Source organism: Salvelinus fontinalis, chromosome 8, assembly GCF_029448725.1.
Source record: "Salvelinus fontinalis isolate EN_2023a chromosome 8, ASM2944872v1, whole genome shotgun sequence".
In the NCBI taxonomy this organism is placed as follows: domain Eukaryota; kingdom Metazoa; phylum Chordata; class Actinopteri; order Salmoniformes; family Salmonidae; genus Salvelinus; species Salvelinus fontinalis.
In genome coordinates, this window is record NC_074672.1 from 25920342 (window position 1) to 25947814 (window position 27473).

Genomic DNA, 27473 nt, shown 5'->3' on the forward strand with positions numbered 1-27473 from the left:
GCTCAAAAAAATAAAGGGAACACTTAAACAACACAATGTAACTCCAAGTCAATCACACTTCTGTGAAATCAAACTGTCCACTTAGGAAGCAACACTGATTGACAAAACATTTCACATGCTGTTGTGCAAATGGAATAGACAAAAGGTGGAAATTACAGGCAATTAGCAAGACACCCCCAATAAAGGAGTGATTCTGCAGGTGGTGACCACAGATCACTTCTCAGTTCCTATGCTTCCTGGCTGAAGTTTTGGTCACTTTTGAATGCTGGCGGTGCTCTCACTCCAGTGGTAGCATGAGACGGAGTCTACAACCCACACAAGTGGCTCAGGTAGTGCAGTTCATCCAGGATGGCACATCAATGCGAGCTGTGGCAAAAAGGTTTGCTGTGTCTGTCAGCGTAGTGTCCAGAGCATGGCGGCGCTACCAGGAGACAGGCCAGTACATCAGGAGACGTGGAGGAGGCCGTAGGAGGGCAACAACCCAGCAGCGGGACCGCTACCTCCGCCTTTGTGCAAGGAGGTGCACTGCCAGCGCCCTGCAAAATGACCTCCAGCAGGCCACAAATGTGCATGTGTCTGCTCAAATGGTCAGAAACAGACTCCATGAGGGTGGTATGAGGGCCCGACGTCCACAGGTGGGGGTTGTGCTTACAGCCCAACACCGTGCAGGACGTTTGGCATTTGCCAGAGAACACCAAGATTGGCAAATTCGCCACTGGCGCCCTGTGCTCTTCACAGATGAAAGCAGGTTCACACTGAGCACATGAGCACATGTGACAGACGTGACAGAGTCTGGAGACGCCGTGGAGAACGTTCTGCTGCCTGCAACATCCTCCAGCATGACCGGTTTGGCGATGGGTCAGTCATGGTGTGGGGTGGCATTTCTTTGTGGGGCCGCACAGCCCTCCATGTGCTCGCCAGAGGTAGCCTGACTGCCATTAGGTACCGAGATGAGATCCTCAGACCCCTTGTGAGACCATATGCTGACACATGCACATTTGTGGCCTGCTGGAGGTCATTTTGCAGGGCTCTGGCAGTGCACCTCCTTGCACAAAGGCGGAGGTAGCGGTCCTGCTGCTGGGTTGCCCTCCTACGGCCTCCTCCACGTCTCCTGATGTACTGGCCTGTCTCCTGGTAGCGCCTCCATGCTCTGGACACTACGCTGACAGACACAGCAAACCTTTTTGCCACAGCTCGCATTGATGTGCCATCCTGGATGAACTGCACTACCTGAGCCACTTGTGTGGGTTGTAGACTCCGTCTCATGCTACCACTAGAGTGAGAGCACCGCCAGCATTCAAAAGTGACCAAAACATCAGCCACTAAGCATTGGAACTGAGAAGTGGTCTGTGGTCACCACCTGCAGAATCACTCCTTTTTTGGGGGTGTCTTGCTAATTGCCTATAATTTCCACATTTTGTCTATTCCATTTGCACAACAGCATGTGAAATGTATTGTCAATCAGTGTTGCTTCCTAAGTGGACAGTTTGATTTCACAGAAGTGTGATTGACTTGGAGTTACATTGTGTTGTTTAAGTGTTCCCTTTATTTTTTTGAGCAGTGTATAACAACACAGCCTTATCAAAATGAATTACATCATATCTCGACTTCTTTATCTCTTTTATTGGTGTGATTGGCTCTCCCTTCTTCTGAGTCGGTTTGGTGTCTATGGCGGGTTCCACCAACTTCTCTGGTTTTGGCGTAGTCTCTTCCGTGGCCTTTGGTTGTTTCAGGGGCTCGATTGCAGGTGTAGGTGTGGCCTGGACAGGGGCCTTTGTGTCTCCAGGTTGCTTTGCTGCAGTTGGTTCGAAAGGTCCGCTCCCCAGGGCTGTCTGGGGCTTCTGCTGCTGCGGCTGCATCTGTCTCGACCCTTCCTGCTGCTGATTGGTCAATTTTTGGAAGGGTGGCTGCTGAACCGGCTGCTGACTGGCCAGTGCCTGGTGGTGTGGAGAACCCATTGGTTGGTGCTTTGGAGACGGATGAGATACAGGAGAGGGATCCCGGAGCCCTCCAGATATCAGTCGCTGGGTCTGGCAGTTCAGACAGAGCCATTCTTTCTTCTGCAAAACAAATCAGAAAAACAAGAGAGAGAACGTGAGAAAGTGAAGGGGCTACAGAGAGTAGGTACTGAAGAATGTAACAAGAGTAGAACATCACTCCCATATTTCATGTTCATCTCCACTGTGATTCTGTGGATAAGGACAAGAGTGACAGCATGACTTCACTGTGATTAAGTCTGTGGGTCTCAGAGGAGAAAGTAGTACTGTCTATTGGCAGACTGCTACCAGATCAAGAGATATCACGCTTCTTTCTACAACACATCTGGGGAGCCGGCACACATAGCAATGATGTTCCCATAACAATGGGACTGAGTGTTGGCCCAGGTCCACTACTACAGTATTCTCCAAGAAGTAAGCCTCTTAAAACTATGAAGCATAAAAGCCTCCCTGCAAGAGCTGCCAAGCTGGTTAATAGTTTATTTCAAGCAGTAGTGTTTAGTTTTTTCTTTCTCTTAAGTGTGATTAGCAAAGCCACAAATTATATCCCTATTTCTCATTTGCTGGTGGACTCATAACAGCGATTGCTCTTAAGACAGAGAGCAATACTGTGGTCCACTCCTCTATATTGATCTGACCACAGTGCAGACATGTTTTTTTGCCCACACTGAAGACGTCTATATCAGTCCGCTAATACAGGCCCAGTGCACTTCTTTGGTGATAAAAAAACAATGTATTTGAGTGTTTACCAGTATTTGTAACTTGAGTATGATAATTATCTGCACAAAACAGTTAATCTGATAATACTTTTGGAAAACTTTTTTGATATATGTTCAAGTTTCTTGAAATGGGGCCTCTCGAGTGGTGCAGTGGTCTGAGGCACTGCATCACAGTGCTAGCTGTGCCACTAGAGATTCTGGGTTCGATTCCAGGCTCTTGTCGCAGCCGGCCGTGACCCAGAGACCCATGGGGTGGCGCACAATTGGCCAAGCGTCGTCCGGGTAAGGGGAGGGTTTGGCCGGCAGGCCGGGCGTGTCCTTGTCCCATAGCGTGCTAGTGACTCCTGTGGCAGGCCGGGCGTGTCCTTGTCCCATAGCGTGCTAGTGACTCCTGTGGCAGGCCGGGCGTGTCCTTGTCCCATAGCGTGCTAGTGACTCCTGTGGCAGGCCGGGCGTGTCCTTGTCCCATAGCGTGCTAGTGACTCCTGTGGCAGGCCGGGCGTGTCCTTGTTCCATAGCGTGCTAGTGACTCCTGTGGCAGGCCGGGGGCAGTGCAAACTGACACGGTCACCAGGTGTACGGTGTTTCCTCCGACACATTGGTGTGGCTGGTTTCCAAGTGGGCATTGTGTCAAGAAGCAGTGTGACTTAGTTGGTTGTGCTGTATGTAGTGCAGCAAGCAGCCACCCCTGCCCCTCTCAAGTTGGAAGAGAGCTATTTTACCCTACGCTACCCTGAACTACACTACCCTACCCTACCCTACCCTACTCTACTCTACCCTACCCTACAATACCCTACACTACTCTACCCTACACTATTCTACCCTACACTACTCTACACTAAAGAACACTACACGACAGCACATTACACTACACTAAAGCACACTACACTACACTGCAGTCCACTACACTACACTACAGCAGACTACACTACAATCCACTACACTACCCTACACTACAGCAGACTACACTGCAATCCACTACACTACACTACAGCAGACTACACTGTAATCCACTACACCACACTACACACTACACTACAGCTCACTACACTACAGCACACTACTACACACTGTACTACACTAAAATCGACTCCACTCCGCTACACTAAACAACAGCACAGCACACTACACTACAGCACAATACACTCCACTACAGCACAATACACTACACTACACTACCCTACAAACCACTACAGCACAGCACACTACACTACAGCACAATACACTCCACTACAGCACAATACACTACACTACACTACCCTACAAACCACTACAGCACAGCACACTACACTACAGCACAATACACTCCACTACAGCACAATACACTACACTACACTACCCTACAAACCACTACAGCACAGCACACTACACTACAGCACAATACACTCCACTACAGCACAATACACTACACTACACTACCCTACAAACCACTACAGCACAACGCACTACACTATAGCACAATACACTACACTACCCTACACTCCACTACAGCACAACGCACTACACTACACTACCCTACACTCCACTACAGCACAACGCACTACACTATAGCACAACGCACTACACTACACTACCCTACACTCCCTCCAGGCACAATACACTACCCTACACTCCACTACAGCACACTACACTACACTACCCAACACTCCACTACAGCACAACGCACTACACTATAGCACAATACACTACACTACACTACCCTACACTCCCTCCAGGCACAATACACTACCCTACACTCCACTACAGCACACTACACTACACTACCCTACACTCCACTACAGCACAACGCACTACACTATAGCACAACGCATTACACTACCCAACACTCCACTACAGCACAACGCACTACACTACAGCACAACGCACTACACTATAGCACAACGCACTACACTACAGCACAACGCACTACACTACCCAACACTCCACTACAGCACAACGCACTACACTATAGCACAACGCATTACACTACCCAACACTCCACTACAGCACAACGCATTACACTACCCAACACTCCACTACAGCACAACGCACTACACTACAGCACAACGCACTACACTACCCAACACTCCACTACAGCATAATACACTCCACTACAGCACAATACACTACACTACCCTACACTCCACTACAGCATAATACACTCCACTACAGCACAATACACTACACTACCCTACACTCCACTACAGCACAACGCACTACACTATAGCACAATACACTACACTACACTACAGCACAATACACTACATTACACTACACTACCCTACACTCCACTACAAGACACTCCACTACACTACAGCACACAAGACTACCCTACACTCCACTGCAGCACAATACACTACACAACACTACACTACCCTACACTCCACTGCAGCACAATACACTACACAACACTACACTACCCTACACTCCACTACAGCACACTACACTACCCTACAGCACAATACACTACACAACACTACACTACCCTACACTCCACAACAGCATAATACACTACACAACACTACACAACACTACACTACCCTACAGCACAATACACTACACAACACTACACTACCCTACACTCCACTACAGCACACAACACTACACTACCCTACACTCCACAACAGCATAATACACTACACTACCCTACACTCCACTACAGCATAATACACTACACAACACTACACTACCCTACACTCCACAACAGCACAATACACTACACAACACTACACTACCCTACACTCCACAACAGCACAATACACTACACAACACTACACTACCCTACACTCCACTACAGCACAATACACTACACAACACTACACTACCCTACACTCCACAACAGCATAATACACTACACAACACTACACTACCCTACACTCCACTACAGCACACTACACTACACAACACTGCACTACCCTACACTCCACTACAGCATAATACAATACACTACACTACACTCCACTACAGCACAATACACTACACAACACTACACTACCCTACACTCCACTACAGCATAATACACTACACTACCCTACACTCCACTACAGCATAATACACTACACAACACTACACTACCCTACACTCCACTACAGCACAATACACTACACTACCCTACACTCCACAACAGCACAATACACTACACAACACTACACTACCCTACACTCCACAACAGCACAATACACTACACAACACTACACTACCCTACACTCCACTACAGCACAATACACTACACTACCCTACACTCCACAACAGCACAATACACTACACAACACTACACTACCCTACACTCCACAACAGCATAATACACTACACAACACTACACAACACTACACTACCCTACAGCACAATACACTACACAACACTACACTACCCTACACTCCACTACAGCACACAACACTACACTACACTACCCTACACTCCACAACAGCATAATACACTACACAACACTACACTACCCTACAATCCACTACAGCACACTACACTACCCTACACTACCCTACAGCACAATACACTACACAACACTACACTACCCTACAATCCACTACAGCACACTACACTACCCTACACTGCCCTACAGCACAATACACTACACAACACTACACTACCCTACACTCCACAACAGCATAATACACTACACAACACTACACAACACTACACTACCCTACAGCACAATACACTACACAACACTACACTACCCTACACTCCACTACAGCACACAACACTACACAACACTACACTACCCTACACTCCACAACAGCATAATACACTACACAACACTACACTACCCTACACTCCACTACAGCACACAACACTACACTACCCTACACTCCACAACAGCATAATACACTACACAACACTACACTACCCTACAATCCACTACAGCACACTACACTACACAACACTACACTACCCTACACTCCACAACAGCATAATACACTACACAACACTACACTACCCTACACTCCACAACAGCACAATACACTACACAACACTACACTACCCTACACTCCACAACAGCATAATACACTACACAACACTACACTACCCTACAATCCACTACAGCACACTACACTACACAACACTACACTACCCTACACTCCACAACAGCACAATACACTACACAACACTACACTACCCTACACTCCACAACAGCATAATACACTACACAACACTACACTACCCTACAATCCACTACAGCACACTACACTACCCTACACTCCACAACAGCACAATACACTACACAACACTACACTACCCTACACTCCACTACAGCATAATACAATACACTACACTACACAACACTACACTACCCTACACTCCACTACAGCACACTACACTACCCTACACTACCCTACAGCACAATACACTACACAACACTACACTACCCTACAATCCACTACAGCACACTACACTACCCTACACTCCACTACAGCACACAACACTACACTACCCTACACTACCCTACAGCACAATACACTACACAACACTACCCTACACTCCACTACAGCACACAACACTACACTACCCTACACTCCACAACAGCATAATACACTACACAACACTACACTACCCTACACTCCACTACAGCACACAACACTACCCTACACTCCACAACAGCATAATACACTACACAACACTACACTACCCTACAATCCACTACAGCATAATACAATACACTACACTACACTCCACTACAGCATAATACAATACACTACACTACACAACACTACACTACCCTACAGCACAATACACTACACTACACTACCCTACACTCCACTACAGCACAACGCACTACACTATAGCACAATACACTACACTACACTCCACTACAGCACAATACACTACACAACACTACACTACACAACACTCCACTACAGCACAACGCACTACACTATAGCACAATACACTACACTACACTCCACTACAGCACAATACACTACACAACACTACACTACACAACACTCCACTACAGCACAACGCACTACACTATAGCACAATACACTACACTACACTACACTCCACTACAGCATAATACAATACACTACACTACCCTGCACTACACTATAGCACAATACCCTACACTCCACTACAGCACAACGCACTACACTATAGCACAATACACTACACTACACTCCACTACAGCACAATACACTACACAACACTACACTACACAACACTCCACTACAGCACAACGCACTACACTATAGCACAATACACTACACTACACTCCACTACAGCACAATACACTACACAACACTACACTACACAACACTCCACTACAGCACAACGCACTACACTATAGCACAATACACTACACTACACTCCACTACAGCACAATACACTACACAACACTACACTACCCTACACTCCACTACAGCACAATACACTACACAACACTACACTACCCTACACTCCACTACAGCACAATACACTACACTACACTACCCTACACTCCACTACAGCACAATCCACTACACTACACTACAGTACACTACAATACAACACACTACACACTACACTACAATCCACTACAGTACACTACAATCCACTGCATCACACTACACTACAGCACAATACACTACACAACACTACACTACCCTACACTCCACTACAGCATAATACACTACACAACACTACACTACCCTACACTCCACTACAGCACACTACACTACACTACCCTACACTCCACTACAGCACAATACACTACACAACACAACACTACACTACCCTACAATCCACTACAGCACAATACACTACACAACACTACACTACCCTACACTCCACTACAGCACACTACACTACACTACCCTACACTCCACTACAGCACAATACACTACACAACACTACCCTACACTCCACTACAGCACACTACATACTACACTACAATCCACTACAGTACACTACAATCCACTGCATCACACTACACTACAGCACACTACACTGCAATCCACTACACTACACTGCAGCATACTACACTACAATCCACTACACTACAGCACAACGCCACAAAATGGAGGAACAGTCAGCACAGGGCTGACCAGAGAAAGAAGAAGAGAACCGGAGATGCCCAACGGGCAAAGACGAAGAGAAGGAAGAGAAGGAATGACAGAAAAGATAGGAGAGAAGTGGTGGAGGGTGAGGAGAAAGGATGAAATAGAGCAAGAGTGATGAGAAGAATAAAGGAAGATGGACAGACAAAGAAGAAGGAAGAAATGAGGGAGATGAGCTCTAGTCAAAAGTCAAAAGTAGCCCACTATTGGGAATATGGTGCCATTTGGGACGCAGCCTAGAAAGTAAATCAGTGTCTTATGACAGAGGAAGTAAAATCCCAGTGGGATTGCTTCCTTCTACCCAGCCAAGCTCTTGATGAGCCTCTCAGAGCCAGAGTGAGTTATTGACTTCCATCCACACTGCCTCTCCACTCCGTGGCAGGTAACCACAGCCCAGTTCCCCACAGCTACTGTACCACCATCCGTCAAACCTCATCTGCTAGAAGCACGTCCTCTATCCTATTGACACGACTACTCATTATCAATCCCCCTGTCGAGCACAATTGTAAAGTGGACCAAAGCAGAGTGTAGAGGGTCTCATGCGGTGTTACAGTGATACAGAACCCATCTCTTCATGTGTCCCCCTCCTCTGCGCCCCTCCCTCTGTCCTATTTCCCTGTAAATGCTCATCTGGGATATAGTTCCATGGCTATCTGGGCTAGTTATCAGCTAGCGTTGCCTGCTACTAGAGGCAGTGGACCAGCTTCAGAGGACCGGACCCTGAGTGGCCTGCTGGTCTCTGGGAGGGAGGAAGGCACGGAGGAATGAAATGAAGGAAGGAAGGAACGAGGGAGGGAGATCCATAGAGAGGAACAGTGGAACAGCCCTATGCATATTAGAGCTGGAAAGCCATTTCACAGATCACTGCCCCTCCCTCTCCTGCTCTCTCTCTCCTGCCATGCTAGGGTTTAAGGCCACCTCCTTCGACATCTCTCTCTAGCTCTCCTTCTCTCTCTCTTCTCCTCTATCCTTTTCCCTAAAAGCCCCATTCCCTTTTGGTGCATTTTCTATTCCTGCCTTTCCCCGGATTTGTTCACCCTCTCTCAATCTCTCTCCTATTTTTATTATCCTCTACTTCCCAATTTCAATTCTATTGTTTATTTTTCTCCTTCAGATTTTCTCTTTTCTTCCTTTTCTCTCTAATGCTCTCTATATTAACTTGGCCATCCACGGTGCAATATCCTCGACGCAACTACCGTTGAATTGCACCACTTGAACTCTTACCAAATCATGATCTTATAAAGACTGTTCTCAGAGAAAGGAGGTGAAAGAGTCTGTCTTTGTAATCACTGGTGGTGGTAACCCAAGGTGAGGACAGTATTTCTGATCCTAGAGAAAGGAGGACTTGTGTCTCTTCACACACCTCTCCTTTACCCTCAATCTTTATTTTTGCTCTTACTCTCTCACCCTTGTTTGCTCTTTATCTCACACACTCACTCTCTCTTCTGCTAAGGGTTAAAGTGTCACTAATGCAGTTACCCACAAAGAGCTTGTCTTCCCACTCCAGTGGTTGACTGAGACTACAATCTGCCTGATTGAAAGGCTTCAGAACTGGCTGCCTGTGACCCGCTTCATTGAGTAGTGGGTGTCTATGGTCCTGAGGAACATAAATATACACTTCTGATCTGGCACCATGACTGTGTTCTGTACTGTGTTCTCTATAGTTAGGACAAGCAGTAGGACTATGAATGTTTCCATGCCAAGCAGAGAATACATCTGTTTCTCTCATATAGGTGGCCTATGCTCTGTCTCTCAGTCCTCTTGAGTATGTAATACCATAGTGAGAGTTAAGTCAGTGTGTAAGTTAGGTTAGAAAAGGGGTCAAACTATCTTATTTGCCTAGTACATACACATCAAATAAAAGCAGACCCAGCATTTCTATAGTGGTGTAAAGTTCTACAATGAGGATAACGAGCAATAGTAGGTATATTTGAAGTGAGAGTGAGAGAGAGAGAGAGTGAGTGAGAGAGAGTGAGTGAGAGAGAGTGAAAGAGAGAGAGAGAGAGAGAGAGAGGGGGGGGGAGGAGAGGGAGAGAGTTGAGTGGGAGAGGGGGGAGAGAGAGAGAGAGAGAGAGAGAGAGAGAAAGATAAGAGAGAGAGAGAGAGAGAGAGAGAGAGAGAGAGAGAGATAAGAGAGAGATAAGAGAGATGAATAGGAAGGAATTATGAGGAAATACATGAGCGAAACAAACTGCATGGGAAATGTAGAGTACTTGACCTTCAGTTGTGGTCTCTGTATGAATTATGATATACAAATAAAGTGTATTGTTATCTGGTTCAAGGGTAATGACAGACCACAAATACATGTATATTTGTTCAATAGTTTCCCAAAGAACCCCTCTCCCCTCTCCCGCCCCCTCCGTCCCCTCTCCCCTTATCCTCTACCCCGTCTCCTCTCCCTCTCCACTCTCCCCTCTCCCTCTCCCCCCTCCCTCCCTCCCTCCCTCCGTCTCCTCTCCCCTCCCCTCTCCCTCTCCCTCTCCCTCTCCCTCTCCCTCTCCCCTCCCTACACTGCACTCCATCAAAGGGTTTAGCTGAGGCCAGCAGGTCTGCACCGAAGCACAGCGCTGCTGCTAGAGCTGATACTGGACACCACCATTTCATGATTCATCACATTTGTACAGCTGCTCTCATCAGACCTTAGAAGCATTAGTCACAGAGAATAGAGAGAGAGAGAGAGAGAGAGAGAGAGAGAGAGAGAGAGAGAGAGAGAGAGAGAGAGAGAGAGAGAGAGAGAGAGAGAGAGAGAGAGAGAGAGAGAGAGAGAGAGAGAGAGGAGAGAGAGAGAGAGAGAGAGAGAGAGAGAGAGAGAGAGAGAGAGAGAGAGAGAGAGAGAGAGAGAGAGAGAGAGAGAGAGAGAGAGAGAGAGAGAGAGAGAGAGAGAGAGAGAGAGAGAGAGAGAGAGACTCAGACTCAGACTCAGACTCAGTGAGCATAGCTTTGCTATTGAGAAAGGCCGCCGTAGGCAGACATGGCTCTCAAGAGAAGACAGGCTATGTACACACTGCCCACAAAATGAGGTGGAAACCGAGCTGCACTTCCTAACCTCCTGCCCAATGTATGACCATATTAGAGACACATATTTCCCTCAGATCACACAGATCCACAAAGAATTCGAAAACAAATCCAATTTTGATAAACTCCCATATCCACTGGGTGAAATTCCACAGTGTGCCATCACAGCAGCAAGATTTGTGACCTGTTGCCACAAGAAAAGGGCAACCAGTGAAAAACAAACACCATTGTAAATACAACCCATATTTATGCTTACTTATTTTAACTTGTGTGCTTTAACCATTTGTACATTGTTACAACACTGTATATATTTAATATGACACTCGTAATGTCTTTATTGTTTTGAAACTTCTGTATGTGTAATGTTTACTGTTAATTAGTTTTGTTTGTTTCACTTTTGTGTATTGTCTACCTCATTTGCTTTGGCAATGTTAACACATGTTTCCCATGCCAATAAAGCCCCTTGAATTGAATTGAGAGAGAGAGAGAGAGAGAGAGAGAGAGAGAGAGAGAGAGAGAGAGAGAGAGAGAGAGAGAGAGAGAGAGAGAGAGAGAGAGAGAGAGAGAGAGAGAGAGAGAGAGAGAGAGATATAAGAGAGAGAGAGAGAGAGAGAGAGAGAGAGAGAGAGAGAGAGAGAGAGAGAGAGAGAGATATGCAGGAGACTTAGAGGAAGTTGGTACAGAAAATAAGTGGTAACCACAGATGGTGCCAGACAGTGAGAGTGAGAATGAGGGAGTGAAAGAGAGATAAAAAAAGAGGATTATACAGTAATGTCACAGTAATGACACAGTAAAGCTCCAGCTGTGGAAGGAAACTCAACCACATGCGACGGCCATGATAGACCAGAACCCAGTCTGGAGAGCTATACCCTGACAACATGGGATGTCTGATGCTAAATACTGCACATGCACACACATGCTGTAAAAACACACAGGTCCAGAGACTGATGCTAGCCCAACATTGCTGTATTGTAATGCTGATAGACTTGAAGCAGCTCAGCCAGGAAGACTAGTGTGCTCTGAGCCTGCTGGTCCATGTGACTGACTAGCCCACAAGGAGGAGACACAGGATGTGTCGCAAATGGCACCCTACTCCTTATATTGTGCACAGAGCCCTATGGTCCCTGGTCAAAAGTAGTGCACTACATAGGGAACCATTTGAGATACACACACACAATAAAATGCAGAGGGATTTATGGAATTTCAGAGACAGCGTGTAATCTTAATCCTGTTGCCAGCGTCAGGCAGCTGGAGAGACGAGAACAGGGTGTCGATGACGTCCCTAGCCCCCCTCTCGCCCCTCTTTCGCACCCCTCTTGCACCCCTCCCGCCACTCCACACAGTGCCAAATATCTGGATCAGGAGCGAAGGATTTCATTCAACACTTCACCTCCTGGAGGGAAAGGGAGGAGAAGAGGGAGGGAGGGAGGGATGAAGGGGTGTAACAGTGACAATCTCCAGTCTGTTGTGACAACATCTATACCGTATGTAGAGGCTTGTCCTAATCATTTGTGAAAAATCAGCAAAACCATACAACAACCAAATCATGGTAATTCAATCTAAAAGCACTACTATTCCATGCAAGCCATAGTAATAACAAAAGACTGTGGCTGTGTCTGAAATTGCACCCTATTACTTAGTGCACTACTTATGAGCAGGGACCTGGTCAAAAGGAGTGCACCATATAGGGAATAGGAGGTAATTTCGGATCCACACAGTAGCCTATCTGCAGCGCCGAGGCAGAATGGTGACTGAGGTGAGACAGAAGACATGTAGTCCTGGACAGAAATAGTGAAGAGCCAATCATCCTTGAAGTTCAACCACAATCTCCGAACAACAACTCCTTCTCTCTTATCTCCCACTTTCCCTCCTTCCCGGAAAAACTAGATTTTTCAATGAACCTTACCACAACGCACACACACACACACATCAATACCAGTATTACAGTGTTATCAGCAAGGCTGCAATACTGTTTTCCTGATTCATACAGTGCCTTCAGAAAGTCTTCATACCCCTTGACTTATTCCACATTTTGTTGTGTTACAGCCTGCATTCTAAATGGATTAAATATGTGTTTTTCTCCCCCACCCCATACCCCATCACGACAAAGTGAAAACATGTTTTTAGAAATGTTTGAAAAATTGTTGAAAATCTAAAACAGAAATACACTACATGACCAAAAGTATGTGGCCACCTGCTCATCGAACATCTCATTCCAAAATCATGGTCATTAATATGGAGTTGGTCCCCCCTTTGCTGCTATAACAGCATCCACTTTTCTGGTAAGGCTTTCCACTAGATGTTGGAACATTGTTGAAGGGCTTGCTTCCATTCAGCAACAAGGGCATTAGTGAGGTCGGGCACTGATGTTGGGCGATTAGGCCTGGCTCGCATTCGGCATTCTAATTAATCCCAAAAATATTCGATGGGGTCAAGAATCTGTGCAGGTCAGTCAAGTTCTTCCACACTGATCTCGACAAAACATTTCTGTATGGACCTCGCTTTATGCACAGCGGCATTGTCATGTGGAAACAGGAAAGGGCCTTCCCCAAACTGCAAGGAAGAATGGGAGAAAATCGCTAAATCCAGATGTGCAAAGCTGATATAGACATGGACACGACGACTCAAAGCTGTAATCGCCGCCAAAGGTGCTTCTACAAAGTATTGATCCAGGGTTGTGAATACTTACGTAAATTAATATGTCAGTATTTCTGGCTAATCTGGCTGACCAGTTCAGGAGGTGGTCAGGGATGCACTGTGTGCTGATTTCTCCTCAGTCTGGACATAATCAGGCGACCAAAAGCACATACAGTAGGTGACGTCATCAGCACTCCTCCCACAAGTTTCCAGAAAACGTGTGTTTTGAGACTGAGACACTTTTTCATTATAACGTTGGAGGAAATACAGTACATTCCTAGTGGGTGAGGAACGTGTTTGCTTGCCTCATAACTTTTAGCCAGCTAGGTAATATTTACAAAAACAATGAGTTATGCTAACTCGTTTGCAATCCCTTTAGCATTGCTGGCTAGCTACAGAGATTAGCTGGATAGTTATCTACAGTAATTAGTTAATGCCATGAGTTGTTGTTGTGTTATTACAATACATTACCTGACCAAAAGTATGTGGACACCTCCAGATTCGAACATCTAATTTCAACATCAAGGGCATTAATATGGAGTTGGTCCCCCCTTTGCTGCTATAACAGCCTCCACTCTTCTGGGAAGGCTTTCAACAACATTTTGGAACATTGCTGCGGGGACTTGCTCCCATTCAGTCACAAGAGCGTTAGTGAGGTCGGTTTGACCTGGCTCATAGTCAGAGTTCCAATTCATCCCAAAGGTTCGATGGGGTTGAGGTCAGGGCTTTGTGCAGGCCAGTAAAGTTCTTCCACACTTTCATCTCGACAAAACATTTCTGTATGGACCTCACTTTGTGTACGGGGGCATTGTCATTGTCATGTTTAAACAGTAAAGGGCTTTCCCCAAACTGTTGCCACAAAGTTGGAAGCACATAATCGTCTAGAAAGTGATTGTATGCTGTAGCGTTAAGATTTCCCTTCACTAGAACTGAGGGGCCTAGCCCCAACCATGAAAAACAGCCCCAGATATCTCCTCCAACAAACTTTACAGTTGGCACTATGCATTGGGGCAGGTAGCGTTCTCCTGGCATCTGCCAAACCTAGATTCGTCAATCGGACTGCCAGGTGGTGAAGCGTGATTGGTCATTTCAGAGAACGCGTTTCCACTGCTCCAGAGTCCAATGGTGGTGAGCTTTACAAAACTAACTAGTTAAGCATTTCACTGTACTTGTGCATGTGACAAATAAAATATTTCCCCAATAACAGACTACAAGTCATGTTGAGTGTGTGTGTGTGCATGTGTGGGTGGGTGTGTGCGTGTAGGTGGGGGTGGGGGGGGGGGGGGGGGGGTGACAGGCAACAGCTATGTGGAAAACAGTGGTAGGGGACATCACTGAATTCAAACACTCATTGCCTGCTCTCTAAAATAGTGATAGCGTGGGAGCAGGATGATACAGAATAAATAGAGATGAACAGCGGTGGGGGAAAGAGTGAATGAGATAGAGAGCGTGTGAGTAAGAAGTGCATATTTAGAAAATGAAAAGGAGAAACAGAGAGAGACTAAGAGGAGTTTATCTGCACCAGGGGAGGTGGCGGTAATGACAGTGTGGATAGACTCTCTCAAGAGAGAGCCCAGCCCCCTCTCTCTCCCTCTCCATCCATCTCTCCATCCTGGGAGCAGTAGCAGGTAGTGGGGTGGTGTGCTGCGGGCTGGGTGGGGCCGGACTGGGCCGTGTTGCATATCTCAGCGCCACACATGTCTGGCATTAGGACTCCCTTTAATAGGATTCCCCTTAGCCACGGACCACGGCCATCTAAAGCAGGAAGTGACAGCAAAGAGGGGGTTGATCAAAGCCTCAGTGGTGCTGTAATGACATTTGTCAAGGAATACGAAATCAAAACTAAAATGTCTTATGTGACTAGCCTAATGAAAGAAGAACAGCAGAAGACAGAGCAAAGAACACCAGGGTCTGTATGTATCAAACGTTCCAGAGTAGGAGTGCTGATCTAGAATCAGTTTAGCCTTTTAGATAATGAACAAGAATATGGGATCAGGAGGGACCTGATCAGGAGGGACCTGATCCTAGGTCAGCAGTCCAACTCTAAGACGCTTGATACATACAGTCGCAAATATACCAAACTGTGAAGTGCAGAGAAAGACAAAAAGTGAGACTGAAGGACAGAGAGAGCGAGAGAGAGAGAGAGACGGGGAGAGAGACAAAGAGAAAAATAAAGAAAAAAGGATTGTGTTTTAGAGAGAGAGAGAGAGAGAGAGAGAGAGAGAGAGAGAGAGAGAGAGAGAGCAATAGAAAGCAAGAGAGAGAAAAGGGGAGGAGGAGGATATTAGTGTGAGATAGAGTTGGAGGAAGAGGGAAAATAGAGTGCCTTCCAAAAATGTACAGTGAATTAGTTCCGCCTCATCAAATTGGCAGCATTCTGCTCCTGGCGGCGATGTGCTTTGGGTGAGGATCCTCGTTCATCATGCTATGGATGTGTTCCAAATAGCACCCTATCCCTATGGGCCCTGGTCAAAAGTATATAGGGTACCATTTGGGATGCAAGCTGTGTTTAAAGAGCATCATTGCTGGACAAAACACAGCAGCAGCACTGCTACTGACATCTAAATCAGTCCAGTTTGAGGGCTTTAAATAGAAAAGCACTGAAAGCAAACTGTGGGAACACAGGGTGACATGAGAATGATGTAAGTGGGTGTAAAGTGCTGTTGTGTTGCTCCTCTGGTGTACATCAGCCCAGACACACCCTAACTCTTAACCTGCCAGCACAAATACACACGCACATACAGGGTTGTAATCCGTTACATGTAATCTGATTACAAAAAAACACAGTGCTGAACAAGCCTTACATCCAGGACTGTATGAGTGACAGACAGAACCAAAACAGCACTATCATCACTATCCACTGACCACACAAAACCACTCACACAGATAAAACAGTGGACATAATCAGGCAAACTGGGGACCTGTCCACACCAACTACCGGGTTCTACTACCATTTCTGACAACCACCTCTGACAACCGCGTTTCTGAATGTTCAGTATATCCAAGCTAGTGCATCCAGATACAGCTTGCGGTTGTGGTCAAGTGCCTGAGTTGGAATAATATGGATAGAATGATTTGCTAAAGGTATGTCACCTACAACAATTAATTAGTGTGATTAACTAGAGTTTATCCCTCCCTGGGATAAGCTAAATACACACACACGCATATGTACACTCCCACAGATCTAACCCACTGGGAGGAACCCATTGGGAGGAACCCACTGGGCACACAGTGGTTGAATCAACATTGTTTCCACGTCACTTCAATGAAATTACGCTGAACCAACGTGGAATAGACGTTGAATTGACGTCTGTGTCCAGTGGGAAGTATGGAAGTGTTTTCAGGGAGACAGAGACAAGGCCTTTTATCGTCGGTGCCTTTAATCCCCACAAACACACAGATAGGCCATAACAAACAATCAATCCCTGCACACGCTGCACTAACAAACAAACCGGCTTGCTAAAGACAAGATCTGAAAGGAAACAGAACTTTACATTCAAATGAATGCAATTCACTTTCCACGCTTTCTAGGCACTACAACCTAACCTTTATATATTCACAACAAACACAGTTCCATTAACACAATGAATGGTTTGTGTCCTTCAAGCATAATGGATCTACAACCTGTGTGTGTATGTGTGTGTGTACAGTATGTGTGTGTGTGTGTGTGTGTGTGTGTGTGTGTGTGTGTGTGTGTGTGTGTGTGTGTGTGTGTGTGTGTGTGTGTGTGTGTGTGTGTGTGTGTGTGTGTGTGTGTGTGTGTGTGTGTGTGTGTGTGTGTGCGTGCGTGCGTGCGTGTGTGTGTGTGTGTGTACACATGCATGTGGATTTGTTGAACTATTCTTGAATATTAAACAAACAAAAATTTGACCAACTGGGGACATTTTGTTAGTCCACACGATGTCAAATGCTATTTCTAGGGGGTTTAGGGCTAAGGTTAGATTTAGTGTTAGAATTACGTTAAGGGTTAGGGTTAGGAGCGTGGGTTAGTTTAGGGTTAGGAGCTAGGGTTAGGGTTAGGGTAATAGTACGGGTTAGGGTTATGGTATGGGTTAGGGTTAGGGTTTTACGGAAAATAGGATTTTGAAAAGGACTGAATTGTGTGTCCCCCACAAGGTTAGCTGTACAAGACTGTGTGTGTGTGAGCACATACGTGTGTGTGCGTACGTGTGTTTTTGTGTGTGCGTGTGTGTGTGTGTCTACACCTGCAGGGAGACGTTTCTGCAACGATTGACTCAGACACCCCACATCCCCATTACACTGCATCACACTGAGCTCTCAGACTGTCAGCCAATCAGCATGGCTCTCAGGAGCGCTCTCACACTGGGCCTGTTGAATTGTCTATTTGCACTCAGGCAGAGAGGGGGGATTCAGATGATTAATTCTGGCTGGTTAGACTGTGTTGTGTGTGTGTGTGCGTGTGAGAAAGAAAGAGCAGGAGAGAGACTGCTGTTTATAGCTGCTAGGCATAGGAGTTTGGTTGCACCTTAATTGGGGGCGGACGGACTCGTGGTAATGGCTGAAGTGGAATGAGTGGAGTGGCATCAAACACATGGTTTCTGCGCAACAGCGTCTCTTCAACCTCAAGAGGCTGAAGAAATGTGTCTTGTCACCTACAACCCTCACAAACTTCTACAGATGCACAATCGAGAGCATCCTGTCGGGCTGTATCACCGCCTGGTACGGCAACTGCACCGCCTTCAACCGCAAAACTATCCAGAGGGTAGTGCGGTCTACACAACGCATCACCAGGGGCAAACTACCTGCCCTCCAGGACACCTACAGCACCCAAGCCACGGCCTGTTCACCCCGCTATCATCCAGAAGGCGAGGTCAGTACAGGTGCATCAAAGCTGGGACCGAGAGACTGAAAAACGGCTTCTATTTCAAGGTCATCGGACTGTTAAACAGCCATCATTAACATAGAGAGGCTGCTTTCAACATACAGACTCAAATCACTGGCCAGTTTAATAAATGGATTTAATAATGGTATCACCAGTCACTTTAAATAATGCCACTTTAATAATGTTTACATATCCTACATTACTCATCTCATATGAATATACTGTATTTTATACCATCTATTGCATCTTGCCTATGCCACACGGCCATCGCACATCCATATATTTATATGTACATATTCTTATTCCATCCCCTTATATTGTGTGTATAAGGTAGTCGTTCTGAATTTGTTAGATTACTTGTTCGATATTACTGCATTGTCAGACTAGAAGCACAAGCATTTTGCTACACTCGCATTAACATCTGCTAACCATGAGTATGTGACCAATACAATTTGATTTGATTTGGATTGTGAAAACTACGTAAAATTCACCGTATGGCAATAACCTGTGTACACTTGGCATTACAGTGAATGAGACACTGTGTGAGTCCCAAATGGCACCCTATTCCCTACATAGTGTGCTTCTTTTGACCGGGGCCCACAAGTGTTTAGCTGGCTTTAGCTGTAATCATGTTTGCGAAGGTATCAGCACACTCGGGAGGGATTACACTTTGATCTGAGGGACTGAGGATCTTTAGAAAGCTGCTCAAGAATCAACAGACAATAAGCAGGAATCGTACTGCCATGGCTGCCGAAGAGATGTTACAAGTAATCAACTGTTAGCTGTTGAACACAGAAAATGCATTTGAGGAAATCTACTGAGGAAGAAGGGAAATAGTACTTTCTCCTCTGGGTAGAGAGTCCATTTCTTCTGTGTATTGTGGGAGTGTCGTTTGGAGAGGACTGAGGGGCGTTCAGCAGGGCTCTATGTTGTGTTACATAGAACCAACATGCCTTTCCGACATTTAGAATAAGAAATCTTGTCAGCTCTACATTTCTAATAAAAGAGGACTACTGCGCTCTCACAAAAGTTTGATGGGTTCCTAAAACCTATCGATTCAGATAAGCAAAGATCTACATTTCTACCTGCAATGTTCAACAGCGGTTGAATAATGATTGTGGCTCTGCTGTGGTAGTGATGTGTTGTGAGGTGAGGGAGGTGAGGTTGTGTCAGGGATGGGGATGGATGGGGGAGGTTGGAGAGGGAGGGTGATGATAAGGGGAGGGAAGAGGGGGGAGGGGTCATCAAGGTACTGACCCGGATTGCATGCAAAACAGCAGCTGTCCAATGCCAACGGTTATGTAATCAAATGCACTAATGCAGACACACACACACACACACACACACACACACACACACACACACACACACACACACACACACACACACACACACACACACACACACACACACACACACACACACACACACACACACACACACACACACACACATACTGTACACACAAACACACTACAGCTCAGCCTAGTCACAGTTGCATTAAAACACTGTTGCCATTATGTACCGCAAATCGTTTTTTCTCTCTGGGTAGGATATAAGAGCAGCTCTTTATCCCAGTCAGTGGCAGTGTTGTGTATTCTGCCTGTCTCGGTGTGTTTCAGTCTCACCACAGCCAGTGATGGAGGCCTGACAGCAGCTCGCAGGCTGGCTCCTACTGCACTGAACAACAACGTGCTGCAACCACTACTCTTAAAATCAACAAGATCTCACGGTTCTACCAATTTGACTTCAGATTCTGACATGTCAATCTGACATGTCAATCAAACGTCCATTTTTGAAGTTGCTTCAAACGTCAAATTTAGAAGTTAAGGGGTTAAGGTTTTGGATAGGGTTAACCCTTTACACTTGTGGGATTTGCCTATATGGATGGGGCTAAATTGAAATGTTTCTTGCATATGCAGAACAATGGTAGCAATTGAAAGGGAACAGTTAGGAGATTATGGGAAAATGATTAGACCAAAGGTGAGAGGACACAACAGTTCACCAATCACAAGACTGAATCCAAACATTACACTGTTGATTTTATGTGCATTTTACATTTACTGTACTTTCCCTGCATTTGTTGATAACGAAATATGAAAATACTCTGGATACATTACAGTTTTTTCCAACTGCTTACACACAAAATCTTTTCATGTCACATGATTTTTGAAACCTCTCACTCAAAGTGCAAAACTACACACCAAATATCCAAACAAATAAGCTATTTCTCAGCATTTGACTCAGTTGTCAATTGCATAAAACACTTTTTTCAAAACACTACACACAATTCTCTACCTAAAACACAAAAATCTAACAGGAAGTGACTTGCTTTCTTTTTCCAAACACAACCAATCAAAATGCTACACTTATTCACCAGGTCACACACACACACTCCTCACATGTGCAAACACTAATAGCTTAACTGATCACGAACCAATCACTGCTTTACTGTAGTATAGGCCTATAAACAGGTCAAAGGTCAGATTACCTGTTTTGAACAATGGATGCCAAAAATGGACAGAGAGCAAGAGGAGTAGGAGGGAGAGGAAGAGGAAGAAGAGGACGAGGGCAAAGAAGAGAAGGAAGGAGAGCCATCTCTGATGAGATTAGGGCAACACTTGTTGATCATGTGATCAACCACGGTTTGTCCATGAGAGAGGCTGGACTGAGAGTCCAGCCCAACTTGAGTTGATTTACAGTGGCGTCCATAATTCGAACCTTCAGAAATGAGAACAGGTATGCAACTATCTAATGACTATTTTAGCATTACGGTAATGTACTGGAAAATACGTATGACTGCATAGTATTGCATAGACATTTGTAACTCTAAGCCATCCATTTACTGCACTGCATTGAATGAATGAGGTTGATTATCATGCTGTACTACATTTTTTTGTACATTGTTTACAGTTCCTATGCTGAACACATACTGTGTTTGAATTCTGTACAGAGTGGAAAGGCAAAGACATCATGGAGGACGAGGACGCTTGTTTACAGATGTACAAGAGACTGCAATTATAAATATGGTTTTGGCCAACAATGCAATTAGGATTCGAGAGATAAGAGAGCATATCTTGAATAATGACACCATATTTAACAACATCAATGCTGTAAGCCTGTCGACCATACAACGCATCCTCCAACGGCACCGAGAGACGATGAAACAACTTTACAAGGTGCCATTTGAGAGAAACTCTGACAGAGTCAAGAATATGCGACATGACTTTGTAGAGGTATGTATGCAACACTACTTCCAGTACTTCAGACATACCATATTTACTCATCTGTATATCCTTTTGTCTGTTACAGAGATTATTGGAGCTGGATGCCCATGTAATTCGCCATGAATTTATTTATGTGGATAAGGTTGGCTTTAACCTCACCAAAACCAGGCGCCGCGGAAGAAATGTAATAGGACAGAGGGCAAATACCAATGTCCCTGGACAGCGTGGGGGTAATATAACTGTGTGCTGCCATCACTCAAAACGGGGTCCTCCATCACAATGCCACACTGGGTCCGTACAACACCGGCCATATGCTCACTTTTCTGGATGCAATTTACACAATGCTTGTCCCTGATCCAGATCCGGAGCCTGCTAGATTTTTGATTTTATGGGACAATGTTAGTTTTCACCGGGCTGTTCTGGTCCAAAACTGGTTTGCCACCCATCCACAATTTGTAGTTTTGTACCTACCCCCATATTCACCTTTTCTAAATCCCATAGAGGAATTCTTCTCAGCCTGGCGCTGGAAAGTGTATGATCGCCAACCCTATGCCCGCATGCCGCTTCTCCAGGCAATGGAGGACGCATGTGGGGACATAGAGGTTGCCTCTGTCCAAGGTTGGATACGCCATGCTAGGAGATACTTCCCTCGATGTTTGGCAAGAGAAAACGTATCTTGTGATGTGGACAAAGTATTGTGGCCAGACCCAGGCCGGAGAAGAGATGAAGCGTAGCTTAGCACTGGTGACTGCCCCCCCCCTACCAACTCCTGGACTGCCCCCCCGGGACCCCACACACACAATTGTGTTCTTTACTATATTCTAATTCTAAAGAATATACTTTTGGTTTACATATGTTTATGGTTTGTTGTATGCTACTGTATACAACAGTAATGTTTGGCCTAATAAATATTTTCTGTTTCTACATTGCATTGGTGTTTACAGTGTACTTGTTACCCCTCTCAGCAGATTACTTTCACTGTTGTAGATTACTTTCAGATTAGATTCAACATTGTATTGAAATGTAGATATAAGCCTATGAAAGACCAAAGAGCTTTAGATTTAGAACAACAGTGTTTACATGGTATATCCAAAAATGTTCTATTATGAAAGCAGTGTTTGCCATTTGATGCAAATGCTTCATTCTGACATGTGTTTATGGCATTTTGAATGCAGTGTTACATTTTGAAGGAGATGTGAGGCATTTTGCATTTTGTGTGTGCAGTTTTGGGAATTGTGTGTAGAGTTTTGAAAAAAGGAGACAGTTTTGAAAACGTGTGTAAGCAGTTGGAAAAAACTGTAAGTAACATGATAATAATATTCCTGAATGTGGGGTAGGTGCAACATAAGACAAAGAAATTACAAGGGTTTGAGTGAGAAGGCTGACTGGTGTCTACAAGTGGCCACACACCTCTCCAAAATGTGTACCGTTCCTAAGTCATTTCAATGCACTTTCATGACTCAAAGAGCCTTCAACTATAAGGGGCTTTTTTGAGCTCTCCTAGCTGTGCCGTTGAGGAACTAGAGCACCGTTATTTTGTTTGGAATACAACAATGCATCCTTGCCATCACACAGTTAATGTTGTTGTTTCCACAATCCAAAAACGGTTCATCATAAATTGCAATCTGATTCAGGTGGGTATCATTTTAAAGCTTGTTCTACTGCCAACATGACGAGTTAAGTTATAAAATACAATATTACAGTGTTAGACTTTCACAATGCAATTCAGGGAAACAGATCATCATTTTGAAAGGAGTCATGAGTGCATTCAGGTGCATGTGTGGCGGCAAATTTTCTTCACTAGAAGAAAAACATCGTCTCATTCTGTTGAGAACAACCCAGGGTATGACACCATGTCATTTTACATTTACATTTACATTTAAGTCATTTAGCAGACGCTCTTATCCAGAGCGACTTACAAATTGGTGCATTCACCTTATGACATCCAGTGGAACAGCCACTTTACAATAGTGCATCTAGATCTTTTAAGGGGGGGGGGGCAGAAGGATTGCTTTATCCTAGGTATTCCTTGAAGAGGTGGGGTTTCAGGTGTCTCCGGAAGGTGGTGATTGACTCCGCTGTCCTGGCGTCGTGAGGGAGTTTGTTCCACCATTGGGGTGCCAGAGCAGCGAACAGTTTTGACTGGGCTGAGCGGGAACTGTACTTCCTCAGTGGTAGGGAGGCGAGCAGGCCAGAGGTGGATGAACGCAGTGCCCTTGTTTGGGTGTAGGGCCTGATCAGAGCCTGAAGGTACTGAGGTGCCGTTCCCCTCACAGCTCCGTAGGCAAGCACCATGGTCTTGTAGCGGATGCGAGCTTCAACTGGAAGCCAGTGGAGAGAGCGGAGGAGCGGGGTGACGTGAGAGAACTTGGGAAGGTTGAACACCAGACGGGCTGCGGCGTTCTGGATGAGTTGTAGGGGTTTAATGGCACAGGCAGGGAGCCCAGCCAACAGCGAGTTGCAGTAATCCAGACGGGAGATGACAAGTGCCTGGATTAGGACCTGCGCCGCTTCCTGTGTGAGGCAGGGTCGTACTCTGCGGATGTTGTAGAGCATGAACCTACAGGAACGGGCCACCGCCTTGATGTTGGTGGAGAACGACAGGGTGTTGTCCAGGATCACGCCAAGGTTCTTAGCGCTCTGGGAGGAGGACACAATGGAGTTGTCAACCGTGATGGCGAGATCATGGAACGGACAGTCCTTCCCCGGGAGGAAGAGCAGCTCCGTCTTGCCGAGGTTCAGCTTGAGGTGGTGATCCGTCATCCACACTGATATGTCTGCCAGACATGCAGAGATGCGATTCGCCACCTGGTCATCAGAAGGGGGAAAGGAGAAGATTAATTGTGTGTCGTCTGCATAGCAATGATAGGAGAGACCATGTGAGGTTATGACAGAGCCAAGTGACTTGGTGTATAGCGAGAATAGGAGAGGGCCTAGAACAGAGCCCTGGGGGACACCAGTGGTGAGAGCGCGTGGTGAGGAGACAGATTCTCGCCACGCCACCTGGTAGGAGCGACCTGTCAGGTAGGACGCAATCCAAGCGTGGGCCGCGCCGGAGATGCCCAACTCGGAGAGGGTGGAGAGGAGGATCTGATGGTTCACAGTATCGAAGGCAGCCGATAGGTCTAGAAGGATGAGAGCAGAGGAGAGAGAGTTAGCTTTAGCAGTGCGGAGCGCCTCCGTGATACAGAGAAGAGCAGTCTCAGTTGAGTGACTAGTCTTGAAACCTGACTGATTTGGATCAAGAAGGTCATTCTGAGAGAGATAGCAGGAGAGCTGGCCAAGGACGGCACGTTCAAGAGTTTTGGAGAGAAAAGAAAGAAGGGATACTGGTCTGTAGTTGTTGACATCGGAGGGATCGAGTGTAGGTTTTTTCAGAAGGGGTGCAACTCTCGCTCTCTTGAAGACGGAAGGGACGTAGCCAGCGGTCAAGGATGAGTTGATGAGCGAGGTGAGGTAAGGTAGAAGGTCTCCGGAAATGGTCTGGAGAAGAGAGGAGGGGATAGGGTCAAGCGGGCAGGTTGTTGGGCGGCCGGCCGTCACAAGACGCGAGATTTCATCTGGAGAGAGAGGGGAGAAAGAGGTCAAAGCACAGGGTTGGGCAGTGTGAGCAGAACCAGCGGTGTCGTTTGACTTAGCAAACGAGGATCGGATGTCGTCGACCTTCTTTTCAAAATGGTTGACGAAGTCGTCTGCAGAGAGGGAGGAGGGGGGGGGGAGGGGGAGGAGGATTCAGGAGGGAGGAGAAGGTGGCAAAGAGCTTCCTAGGGTTAGAGGCAGATGCTTGGAATTTAGAGTGGTAGAAAGTGGCTTTAGCAGCAGAGACAGAAGAGGAAAATGTAGAGAGGAGGGAGTGAAAGGATGCCAGGTCCGCAGGGAGGCGAGTTTTCCTCCATTTCCGCTCGGCTGCCCGGAGCCCTGTTCTGTGAGCTCGCAATGAGTCGTCGAGCCACGGAGCGGGAGGGGAGGACCGAGCCGGCCTGGAGGATAGGGGACATAGAGAGTCAAAGGATGCAGAAAGGGAGGAGAGGAGGGTTGAGGAGGCAGAATCAGGAGATAGGTTGGAGAAGGTTTGGGCAGAGGGAAGAGATGATAGGATGGAAGAGGAGAGAGTAGCGGGGGAGAGAGAGCGGAGGTTGGGACGGCGCGATACCATCCGAGTAGGGGCAGTGTGGGAAGTGTTGGATGAGAGCGAGAGGGAAAAGGATACAAGGTAGTGGTCGGAGACTTGGAGGGGAGTTGCAATGAGGTTAGTGGAAGAACAGCATCTAGTAAAGATGAGGTCAAGCGTATTGCCTGCCTTGTGAGTAGGGGGGGAAGGTGAGAGGGTGAGGTCAAAAGAGGAGAGGAGTGGAAAGAAGGAGGCAGAGAGGAATGAGTCAAAGGTAGACATGGGGAGGTTAAAGTCACCCAGAACTGTGAGAGGTGAGCCGTCCTCAGGAAAGGAGCTTATCAAGGCATCAAGCTCATTGATGAACTCTCCAAGGGAACCTGGAGGGCGATAAATGATAAGGATGTTAAGCTTGAAAGGGCTGGTAACTGTGACAGCATGGAATTCAAAGGAGGCGATAGACAGATGGGTAAGGGGAGAAAGAGAGAATGACCACTTGGGAGAGATGAGGATCCCGGTGCCACCACCCCGCTGACCAGAAGGTCTCGGGGTGTGCGAGAACACGTGGGCAGACGAAGAGAGAGCAGTAGGAGTAGCAGTGTTATCTGTGGTGAGCCATGTTTCCGTCAGTGCCAGGAAGTCGAGGGACTGGAGGGACGCATAGGCTGAGATGAGCTCTGCCTTGTTGGCCGCAGATCGGCAGTTCCAGAGGCTACCGGAGACCTGGAACTCCACGTGGGTCGTGCGGGCTGGGACCACCAGGTTAGGGTGGGCGCGGCCACGCGGTGTGAAGCGTTTGTATGGTCTGTGCAGAGAGGAGAGAACAGGGATAGACAGACACATGGTTGACAGGCTACAGAAGAGGCTACGCTAATGCAAAGGAGATTAGAATGAC

At 46.3% G+C, this 27473-nt stretch overlaps 1 protein-coding gene across 5 annotated transcripts in view; it reads right to left on the reverse strand.

Annotated features, from left to right (window-relative positions):
* The window catches only part of LOC129860967 (protein bassoon-like), a 199278-nt gene that overhangs the window by 24996 nt on the left and 146809 nt on the right, over nucleotides 1-27473 (reverse strand). For all 5 annotated transcript variants that reach the window (XR_008760487.1, XR_008760486.1, XR_008760485.1 and 2 more), the window contains exon 4: nucleotides 1596-2060. Coding sequence is in view for 1 of the 5 variants with exons in the window: in XM_055931944.1 (XP_055787919.1) it covers nucleotides 1596-2060 (465 nt within the window). In the remaining 4 variants the exon portion in view is untranslated. The remainder of the gene's footprint in view (nucleotides 1-1595; nucleotides 2061-27473) is intronic.